General features: G+C 42.3%; 1 protein-coding gene across 12 annotated transcripts in view; it reads left to right on the top strand.

Moving 5' to 3' along the window:
• The window catches only part of BLTP1 (bridge-like lipid transfer protein family member 1), a 1988102-nt gene that overhangs the window by 1709516 nt on the left and 264726 nt on the right, over positions 1-13860 (top strand). For all 12 annotated transcript variants that reach the window (XM_085641559.1, XM_085641555.1, XM_085641564.1 and 9 more), the window contains one exon: positions 776-929. In XM_085641559.1, coding sequence (XP_085497685.1) covers positions 776-929 — 154 coding nt within the window. The remainder of the gene's footprint in view (positions 1-775; positions 930-13860) is intronic.

Here is a 13860-nt window from a genome sequence, read left to right as displayed (position 1 = left end):
TCCACTCAACCATTCTGTGGTTAAACATAGGTGCACTGCTCCAAATATACATAGCAGAGAAACATGGGAATGGGGCTAGGATGATTGGTCAGTTGTGGGTAGAGGACACCCTTGCTCTTGGTCCACTTAAGAAATGTTTGTGAAAATATGTTTTGGAGAAACTTTTACTGGTACTGTTTGTGGAGCAGACAGTTCCAGTTGGTAGCGAAAGAGGGTTAACAAAGACCAATACTATTGGAATCATTTTGAAAGTATTTTTTCTTGAAACCGGAAAATTATTGTTCGAATTTATCTACCAGCTGTTCCGAATCAAGGATGTTGAGCCTTTCCATTCTAGTTTTATGCTTTCAGTCACATAAATCTTTCAGCAGTAGTTATTGACTACCCTGTAATTGGTCCTCTCTGAAGTCACAGTTGGCCAATTCATGTCCCTGTTTGTTGGAGATCGGATATATTAACTCGTTTTGTACCTGGAAGTAGAAAAATGGTTTAGTCTCATTCACTTAAAAAAAAAAATGTACATACTTCTTTGTTGTTAGAAGAACATCTTGTCTTGATTTAAAGTGCATTGTATTTCTTTTCTTCCTAATTGAAGAAGCTTAAATGTTATGGTAGCCTAAAGTTAAAATAGCTCAGATTGAAGCATTTTACATATAAAAAGAAGATTCTTTGCAACTAGTTGGTGCTGAAAGTAAATGCTTGTGATTATTATATTTATGAAATTACTTAATTAAAGGAAATAATTAATTGTTCTTCTGTTTTTTTCTGTTTCCAGATGCTCTCTCTAAAACATCAACTCCATCTTTTAGCAAATCGAATAAAACATCAGGTCAGCTTGGCTCGCCTTGGGAAACACTGGTTGTGTTTGCAATCAACCTGAAACAGCTGAATGTGCAGATGAACATGAGTAACGTCATGGGCAACACAACGTAAGTTTTTTTTCAGATACTTTAAACACTGATGAGAAGAACAGGACTAAGGTATTACTGGTTAGTTGTCATTTAGTTCTTGAAGTAGAGACACGCCAATATACTGCATCATTTGTTCACGACACAGCAGACGTGTGGTTGATCCATCACCATTTGGTCTCGAGGTGGTACATCCATTACGGAGCAACAAAAATAGGACCAAAATCCCCACAATCAGGAATAACACTAGTGGTATGTCTCTAAAAGTATTGGAATCCAGGGAATATATAAATGATGGATTCACTCCAAAGACCGTCTGGAATGTGCTGACACAGTCAGATCCAACCAGTTTTAAAAAGTGTACAACTCTCGCACTATTAGATCCATTAAATATGCATTGCACAAGTTCTTCAAAATATTTAGATAAGTTAGTGGGTCGTAGCAATTGTATTTCAGTGGAAGACCTTCCAACCTCCTTCTTAAACAATAGGGCTTTTAGTCTGCTCTACTTATCAAAGTTCTCATTAAAAATAGCTATTGAAGGCCATACTCTCACTTCCCTGACTGTACGTGCAGATGGAAATAATGCCTTATTACAAGTCACGACCCTGGAAACCATCACCACATATGGTATTTCCGGTTAAATCCTACAACAACCTTGGTCATTCAGCATCAAATAACTTCCATTAAAAGCAATCTGAATGCGGGCCGAATCAAAGCAACTAGGGTACCTTTCAGATGACACACTAACTTGGCCATAGAAGTGTAACATGCGCCGTGAAGAGTAATCTGTTTACATATAAGAAAATAGCCAAACAAAGTTTTGCATTAGTTTCTTCTGAGAAATACTTAATTATCCTTATTCCTACATCGGTAATCAGAAGTTAGGACCCATGTCTCATGTACCAATCTCTCCCCCAATGCCTCATATCTGCCCGTTGAAAATGTTTCGAACAAGTTGTGAAATGAAATGTGGAAATCTGCAGGGAGATAAATCCGTGGATTAACCATACGTCAGATGGTGCCTCTGCTATTGTGAAGGGCAATTTCTCTAAATGCTCAATGCTTAAAATTGTGTAAGTTGCTTTATTTTTTGCCATTATTTTGTGTGAGTGTGTTAAATCATAAGGCACATATAAATTACATTCAGGTATTTCCAGGGCATATGACTAGATTTCAAATTCTGCAACGTCCAGCTTCACTGTATGATTGATCTATGCTGACTTTGACCATGCTGTAAGAAGGATGCATCACTTTGTATGATATCAGTTGTTGAGGACACAATGTTATTGAGACAAAAAGTCCTAGTTGAGAATGTGGTCATACAGGGTATCAACAACAGCCAATACCTTTTCTTATATTAGCCCAGTCTATTTCTCATATGACCTCAGCAACTTCCTGCTGGGAAACTTTCCAAAGTTCATTGTATATGGCATATAGAAAACGTTTATGATGTGGTGATCTAGGACCTAACAAGAAATCCTGTAAATCCATGTCATCAGAAAGGAGAGATGAGTGTTCTTTGACTGCATCTAAAGTGTAATGTTGTAACCAGCCGTGGCCCGTGAAGATAAGAGAGGTCGGGTGGTGACAGACAACGAGAAGGGAAAATTTTAAAAGTAATTAATTTGCCCTTGTCGTAGTCAAAATCACCCCACCCGACTCCACCTCTCTTACCTGCACTGGCTGCAGCTGGTTGTAACCATTGCTGGCATAATTTACCCACACTGTAGGTGGTAACCACTCCTGAGTGTTGTGGCTGAATATAACATGGGTTTGGTGTGATGTTTTGAAACCCTTTGTATTGTTTTAAAAATGTGCACGGCAACCCATTAGTGTCTAATGACCACACTAGCCACCCATCTGATCGGAAATGTTAAGCATTGTATGTACCATTCTGTATCATGCTGTTAAGCTGTTCCTCTCTCTAATTTGTAAACTGTTGCCAAATATAACGTGCAATGGAGGGAATTTTGGTGTAGTCATGTCCTTACTTTTAGCTAAACCCAGGCATGTTGTTTGCTGTACTGTTTTGTTCTGAAAAATCATTTGTATTAGACACTCTCTGAACAACGCTTCATTGGCCTTAATTTGCCAATCCTTTGTTCCAAAAACTGATTTCAAATTAATGATGTCTTTCCAAAATTCATAATCTTGTACAAACAATTGGGAAATAAAGGAAGCAGAGTAAATCCGGTTTGTTTCGGTAAGCATATTTTTATTCTCTGGGATGGGACAGGGGAAAGCTTAAAACAATGAGACACCAGGTCTTCGGGGTTGTTGCCGGAAAAATATGCAAACTTCTGCAGCTGTTTTTGAGCCACCCACCGGTGGTGGTAAGCAGTGTTCCCATTATATAAAATTTTAAACTGCACGTGGATTTGTAGCTCTGTGTAAATAAAGGTGTGCATAATAATGATAGCAGAACATTTCACCATATATAGCGGATGTACTATTCATTTCTTCTGTATCAAATACAAAATAATATTCTAATTCAGAAAGCATACAATTCACTGTGTTCACATCCCATTTATCAGACAAGCTGCCAAGAGTAATACATCACTCAATGGAATTTTGACTACATAATGGCTCTGTAAAGTGTCTGCGGGACCAAAAATATCAAATGGGACCTTGTCCCAAACAATGCCATACAAGATGGGAAATGCAGAAATGTTCACAAGGGACAGTCGCTTCACACTTTGTGATAAAAAATGTGGCTTTAATACCTGGGCAACCTATTCAACAGCAGAGTGTTCTGGGAGATAATGTTTATTTAGGAGCAAAAAGAAAACTGTCTCAAATCCAATCCATAGAAAAAGGAAGAGTAATGAAATGGCAATCCAAAGTGGAATTGTTTAAGTCTGTTTTAGCCAAAAAATAAATGCACATATCCCATGAAATGGTGTATCTGACGAATCCCAAAAAAAGACATCAATGCCGGCAAAATAGCCTAAGGCAGGCAAACTTTACAAAAACAGGAACCCTTACGGGGAAATGCAGGATTGGTAGACACTTCCAAAGGTGGATCATAATAAACCATTTTGTTGTTAGAAATGTTATTCGAAGACTGTGTCTTCACATATGGTGAGGGAGCCGTGTTAACAGTAATAACAGGAAGTAATAGAACTGCAATATCTCTTATCGCCACTGGGGAATAGAAATTTCAATATTATTGAAAGCTTGTAGAGCGATTTCCAGTATAGTAGTCAGGGGAGATGGGTAACTTTTGTGTAGGATTGGGCACATGGTGTGGTTTTATAAGGTCAATTGAGACAAATCTTTTGTTTATACAACCAGGAAGCGGTGGCAAAAGTACTGTTCTGGTACCTTTAACTGCCAGGACTGGCACGGGTGCTCTGTATGATGGTTCAAACTCCTCCTTATCAACAGTCGTTACTCAACCTAGATCCCCAATCTTTGGAATCCAGCAGGAGTTGCTGGTTGGACCTTCACTTAGTCAGTGTCAATACATTTCATGTGTTCATTCGAATGGTCTTCTTGGAAGTCTTTGAGTTCCTGTAAGAGAGGCAAAAGTTCATTGATGTCAAAAGGTGTATTTTCCTGCCACTGTGACAGGATTATCAAGATCTGTATGTACATCTGGATGACGAACAGGACCTCATAGGAAGGTCAACTGCCCAAAGATCTTTTAGGCAGATTATTTAAAGCTCTCTGGACTCCATACAGATGATGGATCCAACTACGACCTGAACCTAGTACTCTAGCTGTTAAAGACTGCTTAAAGTCATGTTTTTTCTCTCATCTATTGAATTTCCCTCTAGAAGATCGGGGGGAGGAAAAATGCCCTGCCACACTTGGGGTGCCCATGGTATCCCAGGAAGCCCTAGAGGAAAAAGCTGGTCCCTGGTCCAAGTGGAATGCAGCACTGCATATGTCCTGATAAAGTTTTTCAAATAATTTATAACAGTTTAATCATCAGGGGATCGCTGTGGCCACACCCATAGGAATCTAGAACATGAGTCCACTGTTAATAGAATGTATTTAAAGGAACCATCTGAGTTCAGTGGTCCGTAGTTGTCGATATACACATGAGACCAGGGTTTGCCTGAAACTAGGAGAGGCATCTTTGTGAGTCTGCTGTGTTGAAAGCTTTTATTTGTTAACAAATGCCACTGCTAAGGACAAATTGTTTTGTCTGTTTGCATAGACCATGCCAACTATAGCGTTGCTGTAGTAGTGAAACTGTAGCCGCCACACCTGCATGGGCAGAATCTAACCCATCACGAGCAGCTATGGTAAATTCTAGCCTGCTGCCTCAATTTGGCATCACTCGATCCCTCTCTCCAGGAATATGAGCAAAAGGTATGTTTTGCACACTCAGTAGATAGGAGTATTTTGCTGGATATTTTTTTAGGTAACGGAGTGCCACACTGCAAAGCAGTGACAGTTACCATGATATCTCCATCCACTCTCATATGGGAACTATTAATTGAACTTACAACAGCACTCTTGACTACCGCCTTTGCAGCTTCATCAGGCAGTGAATGCCCAGCAACGTTTATTTGGACTCCGTGTATGAATAACATGAGCTCGTGGCAAACATTCTTTTAAATGTGCCACCTTTCCCCAAAGAATTTTGTACTTGATAGAATTCCCTTTTGAGTCTCTTAATCCATTTCGGTCCTAAAAGTGTAAGTGCTCATTGAAAGGCTGGACACAATAATGTGAATCACAAACTTTAATAGTGGGAAAGTCAGAATCATATTTTTCTAGTGCCAGAATTAGAGCTTTGAGTTTAGCCAGCTGTGCAGTACAATCATCTAAGGACTGTGTAAAGGTTTTTTGAGGCTGAAAGACTCCATCCCTCCTCACTCCATGTACCGCTGCCCAAGCGGCCGAGTATCATTGTTTAGTTCCAAATACAGGCTGGGCTGAACCATCAGTATAGATAATGAAGTCATACTGATCAAGAGGGAAAAACATCATTGGGCTCAGAGTATTCTTGTTAATATTGTAGTAATTCTGTGTTTGAAGTGTAAGGTCAAAGACTTAGTCTATGACAGTAGCTGTTAAGGAGGTGGCCCACTGTATCCATCTAGAATGTAAGGCTTTCACGTTTGGAACACTGACCTTGGTGACATCCTCTAAGGCTGGTATAGGAATAACCTCAATTATGCATGTCCCTTGAGCCAACGATCCTTCCTTTATAACAGCCATCTGAATTGAATTTTTTTATGTAGGAGCAAAACACATTTCTACATTGGAAAATAAATGCAATTTATTTGCAATCAGAACTGTATCACCCTCATTGAAAGTGACATGTATAGCCTGTCGCCACCTCAATTATGTGGATCACCAAATTCGTGGTGTTTATACATGTGTGTAAATGTCTGGATACAAGCATGTCAGTTTGCAGTGTTCTTGGCATCTGCGTATGTTCTGGTGTCCAATATGGGCTTGAAAAGTATGAACGTATTAAGTCATAGAACAGTTTTATCCATTAGGGCATAGTCTGGTGTAAGAAGATGGGTTTTTGTTGCAGTGGCCCCCCACTTATTTCCTGGTATCTGATGCAATTTTGAAAGTGTACTGTGTTTCTCCTAACTAGGTCCCCAGTGCTAATGTTCTTTCCCTAACCTGTACCATTGTTCCACAATAGCACCTCCTTAGGCTCCATGTAAATCCCTAGTAAATGGTACCCCTGTTACCAAGGATTTGTGGGACTAAAGAGGGTCCTAAGGTCTGCAGCATGAATTGTGCCACCCTAAGGGACCCCTCACCAAGCTCAAACAAACTGCTATCGCAGCCTGCATGTCTTTGTGCAGAGAAAAGTGAAGAGTCATCATGGCACACATCCCTGTGTGCCATGCCCACAATACACTACCTGAGTTATAGGTAAGTCAACCCTACAAGAAGTCTTACAGCCCTAAGGCAGGGTGCACTATAACTGATGTCTGGGCCTATCTGCATGAGTGGCTGTGTCCCTGTGATATCTAAGTCACTTCTTAGATACCACAAGTGCATAGGGAAGCCATAACAAGTACATGGGCTAGACACTTGTGATTACAAGTTTCCCAGCTAAATGATGCCTTCACTGTACCCCCAGATGTTTGGAACCAAACAACTCATCTTAATAAACACAAACTGATGCCAGTGATGGATTTATTAAACCATGCACCCAGAGGGCACCTTAGAGGTGCCCACTGAAAACTTACTATTAGTGTGTTGAGTGACTGGTCTTGACTAGCTAGCCACCACAAGTTTCTGCCCCCCTGAGGTGAGAGCACTTGCTCTCAGAGGCCAACAACAAAGCTTGCTCTGGTGGGAGGTGTTCACACCTCCTACACGCTGGATCTGCATTCCAAGGCGGGAAACTTCCAAGGTCCCACAGCCTTTGTTATGTGACCCTGGCCTCTCCAGATAGTGGAGATGCCTGCCCGCGTGTCCAGACCCCGCTTTTGGCAGGAAGACAGGCTGGAAAATTAGTAATATTAGGAGGTGTGTCCCACACCAAGCCAACACCATCCCTAAGGGGGGACCATCTGATGTGAACACCACCTTTTCAGATTTCTCCATCTTGTTTTGGACGGAACTAATCTTCTATGGTCCAGGTTATGCCCATTTCCCACAGGAAGTTGTCATATACAGTGTGTAGACACCCTAAAGGTTGGCAGCCCATTGGCTGCTGCCTGTAACTCCCCTAACACCTCTAAATTGAGTATTTAGGTGGCACCTCTGGACCCCGAGAACTCCGATTCGACTGATCAAGAGAAGAAGGACGAAAAAGAGTCACTGGCTAGCGAGAAGAGCTATGGACTTTCTGGCACGAAAACCTGCCTGCTCACAACTCTCTTGACAGTCACCACAGAGTCACTCATTCTGCAAGCTGGAGATTTACCACAGCCTCGGTTAGCCAGCCAGCGTTTATAAAATCGCCTACAGTCTCCATGGAGTAGAGAAGCTACTCTCCTGCAGTCCGCAGGCACCGAAAAGCAGAGTCTGGTACACCGCCTTGGAGCTCCCCAGCCCGATCTATTGCACAGATAACCAGGAAGAGGTACCTGTGCACGGGAGGGTCAGATCTGTCTCCCCCTAAAGTGTGATGGCACCGGGACCAACCAGAGCAGTGCAGCAACATCCCCCTGTGTGCCTGATGTCTTGCACCAAACAGCAGTCCAATCCAGATTATCACTGCACCATGACCGAGCAGCTGTTGAGGAACACCAGCATTTCTGAGACCCACTTTGAGAGTTTTCCAGCTGTCCTGATTTTGCCCCTGCCAGCTGTTTGTTCCTAACCACAAAGGTCATCTTTATCTATCCATACCAGCTGACCTAACCACTCTGCACCCGAGCTGCTTGACCCGGGTACCGAAGAACCAGTTGTGCCCCCTTGCTCCAAGACCCCTTGCAACCCAAGACTTGTCCCCAAGTCCCCCTGTGCAGCCTGTTTTCAGGTGGCCCCTTCTCCATATCGCACAGATACAACTCACCAGCACCCTGCACCCAGCTAAACCCTGTCAGTTCCAGAAGAACTGCTGGTAGTACTGTGAATAGTGGCCCATTACAATCCAAAACCTTGAAGGTGAACCCCTGAAACCAACTGTACCTACTGTTAGGCATTTACTTCTTTTCTTCTTATAGAGTTGCATTGTGCTTAAAGTTGCACAACTTTGAAAAGTTAAATTACCTATACAAATCGTTAACAAAAACAGTACTGACTTTTGAACGAAGTTCTTGGTCTTTCAAAATATATAAAAAGAAGTGTTATTTTTCGAACTGCTTGCCCACATTCCCACAAAGAGAGCTCTAGTTCTATCTACTTTAGCCCCTGTAAACCAATTGGGTATCCGCTGGACTCTCCACACAGTGTACTTCATTTTTGTGCACTATATAGAGAGCCAGCTTCCTACATATGGTATATATGTTCTTCCAGAGTTGAGAAAGTCCAACAATGATTGTAGCTTTTTTATTGTATTAGGTGGTTGTAAGAGTGCACATTTCTCTAAGAAATGCAGAGCTAAGCTCTTGCCTTCATTTGATAACTTGTATCCCAAAACCAGGACACTGATATAGGCAATTTTTGTTTTCTGGAAGATGAATTTGTAGTCCTTTTCAGCAAAACCCACAACTATGTGATCCACTCTGACCAGATGCATATCTAAATCATCATCCATAAGGTGTGTGTCCTTGACATAGGACAATGCTTCTGTGTCAGTTTCTTGTGTAATTGATTTTACATGGGCAGAGAACAACCCTGGGCAGTCGACAAAATGTTTTTTGTGACCTCAGCGCGGTGAATGCAGTTGCATTTTTGCTTTCAGGTGCTATGTTTTAACAGAGAAGCCATTTGAAATGTCAAATGTTGTTTTATATTTTTTGCACACTATGTTGTTTATTAGTGATGCACTGTGTGTATTTTTTACTGCAAATGTACGTGTGACACTATTTCAATGTCTATAGCCTTTATCCCAGGAATCACTTCTTACTCTGCTGTCCTCGGTAAAAAAGAGGATTGCTTAGGGACCCCGCACCGCTAAATATCCTGAAACGGGTAGCTCCGATAATTGCCCCCACCATCATGGACTTAATTGATACTTCACTGTCCACAGGTATAGTCCCTACCAACTGGACAGGGGCTATGATGAAAATATTACTAAAAAAACCTAATCTGGATCCTGCAGATTTGGGCAACTATCGCTCTTATCTCCCTTCTGCCAGGAATAGGCAAGATCACCGAGAAATATGTTATTCATACCCTCTCCTGTTTCCTTGAGTCTTATAATCTGCTTCACCCCTCTCAAGCAGGATTCCACCCGCAACAGAGCACTGAAACTGCCCTGTTAGCCGTGGTGGAAGAAAGCAGAAAGACCCTAGATTCAGGAGGGTCGTCAGCCATTATACTCCTTGACCTGAGCACAGCATTTGACACGGTGAACCATTGTACCTTGGTTCACCGTCTCAGGAGCATAGGAGTAACCGGCACTGCGCTGCAATGGCTGTGTTCCTTTTTGGAGGGAAGATTTTTTTCAGGTACTCGAGGAGGACACCACGTATAAACCCACCTCTTTACTGTGCGGAGTCCCTCAGGGCTCATCGCTTAGCCCAACTCTTTTTAATGTGTATATGGCCCCACTGGCGGCTATTGTAGCCCCCTCTGGGATCCGTATGGTGACCTACGCCGATGATACTCAATTGGTGGTAGTGTTAAACCAAGCAGATCAGCAGTTTAACGGCCTCTATTCTTGTCTTGAGGAAGTATCGAACTGGATGGATGCGTCTCTTCGTATGCTTAATGGTGGAAAAACTGAGCACATGATATTGGGCACCCTCTAAGCTTTAAATCAGCACCATGCCGCCAGCCTGTAGGGGTCCCATAGCGGTCCCTAAGTCCAAGATCAAGAGCCTGGGTATCTGGTTGGATCAGGATTTGACCTTCAAGGTGCAGGCCAGGAAGACGGCAGCTATCTGTTACGACCTGCTCAGAATGGCCCGCAAAGTACTCCCTCTCCTCCCTTTCCAAGCCAAAAAAATATTGGTCCAATCGCTCATACTCTCCAGAATAGATTCTGGAAATGCCTTATATATGGGTGCCCCCATTGCAGTAGTCGCGAAACTCCAGACTGTTCAAAACAGTGCAGCCAGACTGTTGACGGGAGTTTCTAATCGACAATCGGCGAAACCTGCACTTCACTCTCTCCATTGGCTACTGGTGCAGGAACAAATCAGCTTTAAGGCCCTGTGCTTAGGTCACAAATCCATGCAAGGTAATGGGCCTCCAATTAATTCGGCCATGATCCGTCCCTATAAGGCCAATAGGAAATTACGTTCGGACGAGCTGCATCTGGCTGAAGTCCCCAGGATTAAGAAGGCTAGAAGTGGTGGACGGCTTTTCTCAAATAACGCTGCCAAACTCAGGAACTCTCTGCCGCTGTGTCTTCGCAGGGAACCTAGTCATCTTGTCTTTCGAAAACAACTGAAGACATTTTTGTTCCCCTAAGTTCTCTCTGCCTCTCTCGTGTTCGGCCCAGCACTGGGATGCTCCTGGGTAGCCATGCACTTTATAAATGTTTCTTTCATTTCATTTCACTTCATTTATAGTCTAAAATTGATCTATATGAATGGTCCGGTTTCACAACAGGAAACAAAGGATTGTTCATTGGTGAAATGCAAGGCTCAATGATGCCTTGGTGTTCTAGCTATGTTAGTATTTCTCTAATTGGAGATTTAGCCTCATGAGGGTTGGGCATTAAGCGGTAAGGTGAGTCTTTATCCTCCCTCATGATCGCGATATAATGCCAGGGCTTGTGTAAGAGCCCGCTCTGTGGCATGCTCTTACCTGTGTAAGGAACGAGGACGGAGAAAGATGGTGTTATAATATCTTCCCCCGTGGGACTTTCCTAACAACCTCAGGCGTCCAATCTCTTTCGGCAAGGTGAATGTTGTGAGTGTTAAGTTTTCCCCAAAAAGTTCTTGAATGCTATGAGGGATGTCACCCTCAATATGAATATCCAAGTCAAAATATTTGTCAGGAGAGCAAATCTGCTGATCTGGTGTTTCCACGTAAATAAATCATTAGTTGCTTTTGCCACCAGAAAATCAGGAGAAGTCTGGCAAACTATTGTGACATCTGTCACGCTGTCTAGCAGTGTGAGTGCTCATTCTTGTTCCGAAGAAGTGTCCTCAATATGTGTGGCATATTTAACATAAATACCTCACACTTTCTTCTTTTCGAATTGATGCTTTTGCTGTGGAAGTTTTTCTTCATTTTTTTATGAATACATCATATGACCATTGAGTTCTTTCTTGGCTTCACGTACTCTTCTGGTCTGTGCTCTGATCGCCCCCAAGTCTGAACGTTTGCCTGGTGAGTCTCAGAAGGAACGAGAAGGGCGGTATCAGTATATTGATACCTATCAGGCTGATTAAGAGTTTCACAGTTACGCAAATGATAGCGTTTCTCAGAGGAATCCGGTTGGAGAGATTCACCCGTGTGTCTTGCTCCGCCTTTGAGATAATACAGAATCTCCCACACAGTGGCTCAAACACGGCGGAGCTAAACATAAAACACAACAACACCTAGAAAAGGGGTTTACTTTACAAAATGCAAAGACTCTCTTTTTAGAATAAGGCTTGGGGTTGATTTATGCAATGCTCTGTAACAGAAAGACTTTCCCAAATGTCAATGAGTAGCAATCAAATAAACCTAGATGTATATATTTATATGCAAGCAATAATAACACACTTGGTAAAAGCAAAAGCTAAATGCATGAATAATACTAATAAATAAACAAGCCGCAAATAATATGAGATCAGACTCAAGCAAATATACTGGACTTCCTGCAAGAGAAAAGAAAGATATATACACTGAATACTTCAAATGATTACTTTGGATGTGCACTCTGACTTATTTAAACATCACAAAGAAAACACCTCAAATGATCAAAGCCACTGGCCACACATCACAATGGCAATAATCAAAACTCAAACACCTCAAATGACCACAGCCACTGGAACCACACATCACAATGGCACTAGTCAGAAACAAGTCACCTCACCCGATTGTTCACTCGACAACTCAAGCTGAGGGGGGCCCGTTCACAGCTGGGCTTGGGCTATCGACCGGGACTCAGGTTCCGTTTGTCTTACAGCAGTACGTCTACTCTGTAAGTGAGCTCCCAACGTTGGCTGTCAACAATCCTCAGCTATATAGTCTCAAAACACACACTAGAAGGTTTGAGAGTCTTCCCCTCTGCGTCAAGGAGACTTACTGGAACTGGCCAGTTTCCAGGCAAGCATTCCACGGCTGGAAGGAGTTCCCATGTTCCCTCTTTATTCTCGCATGTTCCAGCCTTTATCTTGATGAAGCTCACAAAAGCCTTCCAGGGTACATTAGACAATCTCTCACAAAACATTCCTTGAACGTGATTAACCCAAAAAACTTGCAAGCATGTCTGTGTGCGCAGAGAAGCTGAAGCAAGGCAGAGTCAGAATTCAGGATGACATGAGGCCATGTCAAAGCCAATAGCAAGAACTTCATAATCCTTCCCAATTTACAACATAATGCACATTTGTGCACCACTGCCTATAGCATCACATACTTCATCTCTCAATGTACAACACAGTGCTCATTTGTGCACCACTGCTCATAGCACTGCACTTAGAGACCAAAAAGTACATTCCACACCTCTCTCTCTCTCTCATGCTATCAAATGCACATACCACATGTTCTGTTCTTGGCAAGGCTGTTCTAATGGGACAGCTCCCACTGGAAGACTGCAATATTACAAGAAATAAACCTTTAAGAGAAACAAGGCATATGCAGGACGTCGTACATTCAGGCTAGGATAAAATAACACACCAAAGTCAATTAAAATGATGATAGTCAAAGGTCATCACAGGGTGATAGACCACAAGGGTGCTTATCAAGTGTTTTTAGAGGACTCGGGTGCCTCTTTCAATTTATCCTTATTATAATTACCCTTAAGTTGTGGGCTATTAGGTCTGGCTCCCAAATTATCTCAATCTATAGGTTTCAGCTATAATATTTGGTAATTCACACCCTTGTTTGGCTAATGGAACCTATGCGAGGCGTTGATGTACCACCAAAGCTGCTGCTTCCCTTTAATATTACTTAAAATAATTGATGCGTCTATGGCATAATTGCTAATTAGTTTAATCCCCAAGTCCAGAGAGAGGGCAGCCCTGTAATCATTCTGAATCTGTTTTAGCACATCAGGCAAAACCGCAGTAGATAGTGTAACATGTGTAATGGTATATATTGCAGCAAAAACTGTGCCCCACGTGGCACATTCACCTACCAGGGGAACCATCCCCAGTGGATTGGCACATTGTGAGAAGTCTATGTTTATCTTGGGGTCCCATATAGGAAAATACTGTTTCAAGCTGTTTTTCTTTTGTGCAATCCAAAACGGAATTTCCTCCTGTCTAGTGGGAACACTGCCCATTATTGCATAAATAGTCACTGGACT

The sequence above is a fragment of the Triturus cristatus genome, chromosome 2_2, assembly GCF_964204655.1.
Source record: "Triturus cristatus chromosome 2_2, aTriCri1.1, whole genome shotgun sequence".
Lineage (NCBI taxonomy): Eukaryota > Metazoa > Chordata > Amphibia > Caudata > Salamandridae > Triturus > Triturus cristatus.
Note: the sequence above shows the minus strand (reverse complement) of the source record. Positions and strands in the feature narration are given on the sequence as shown.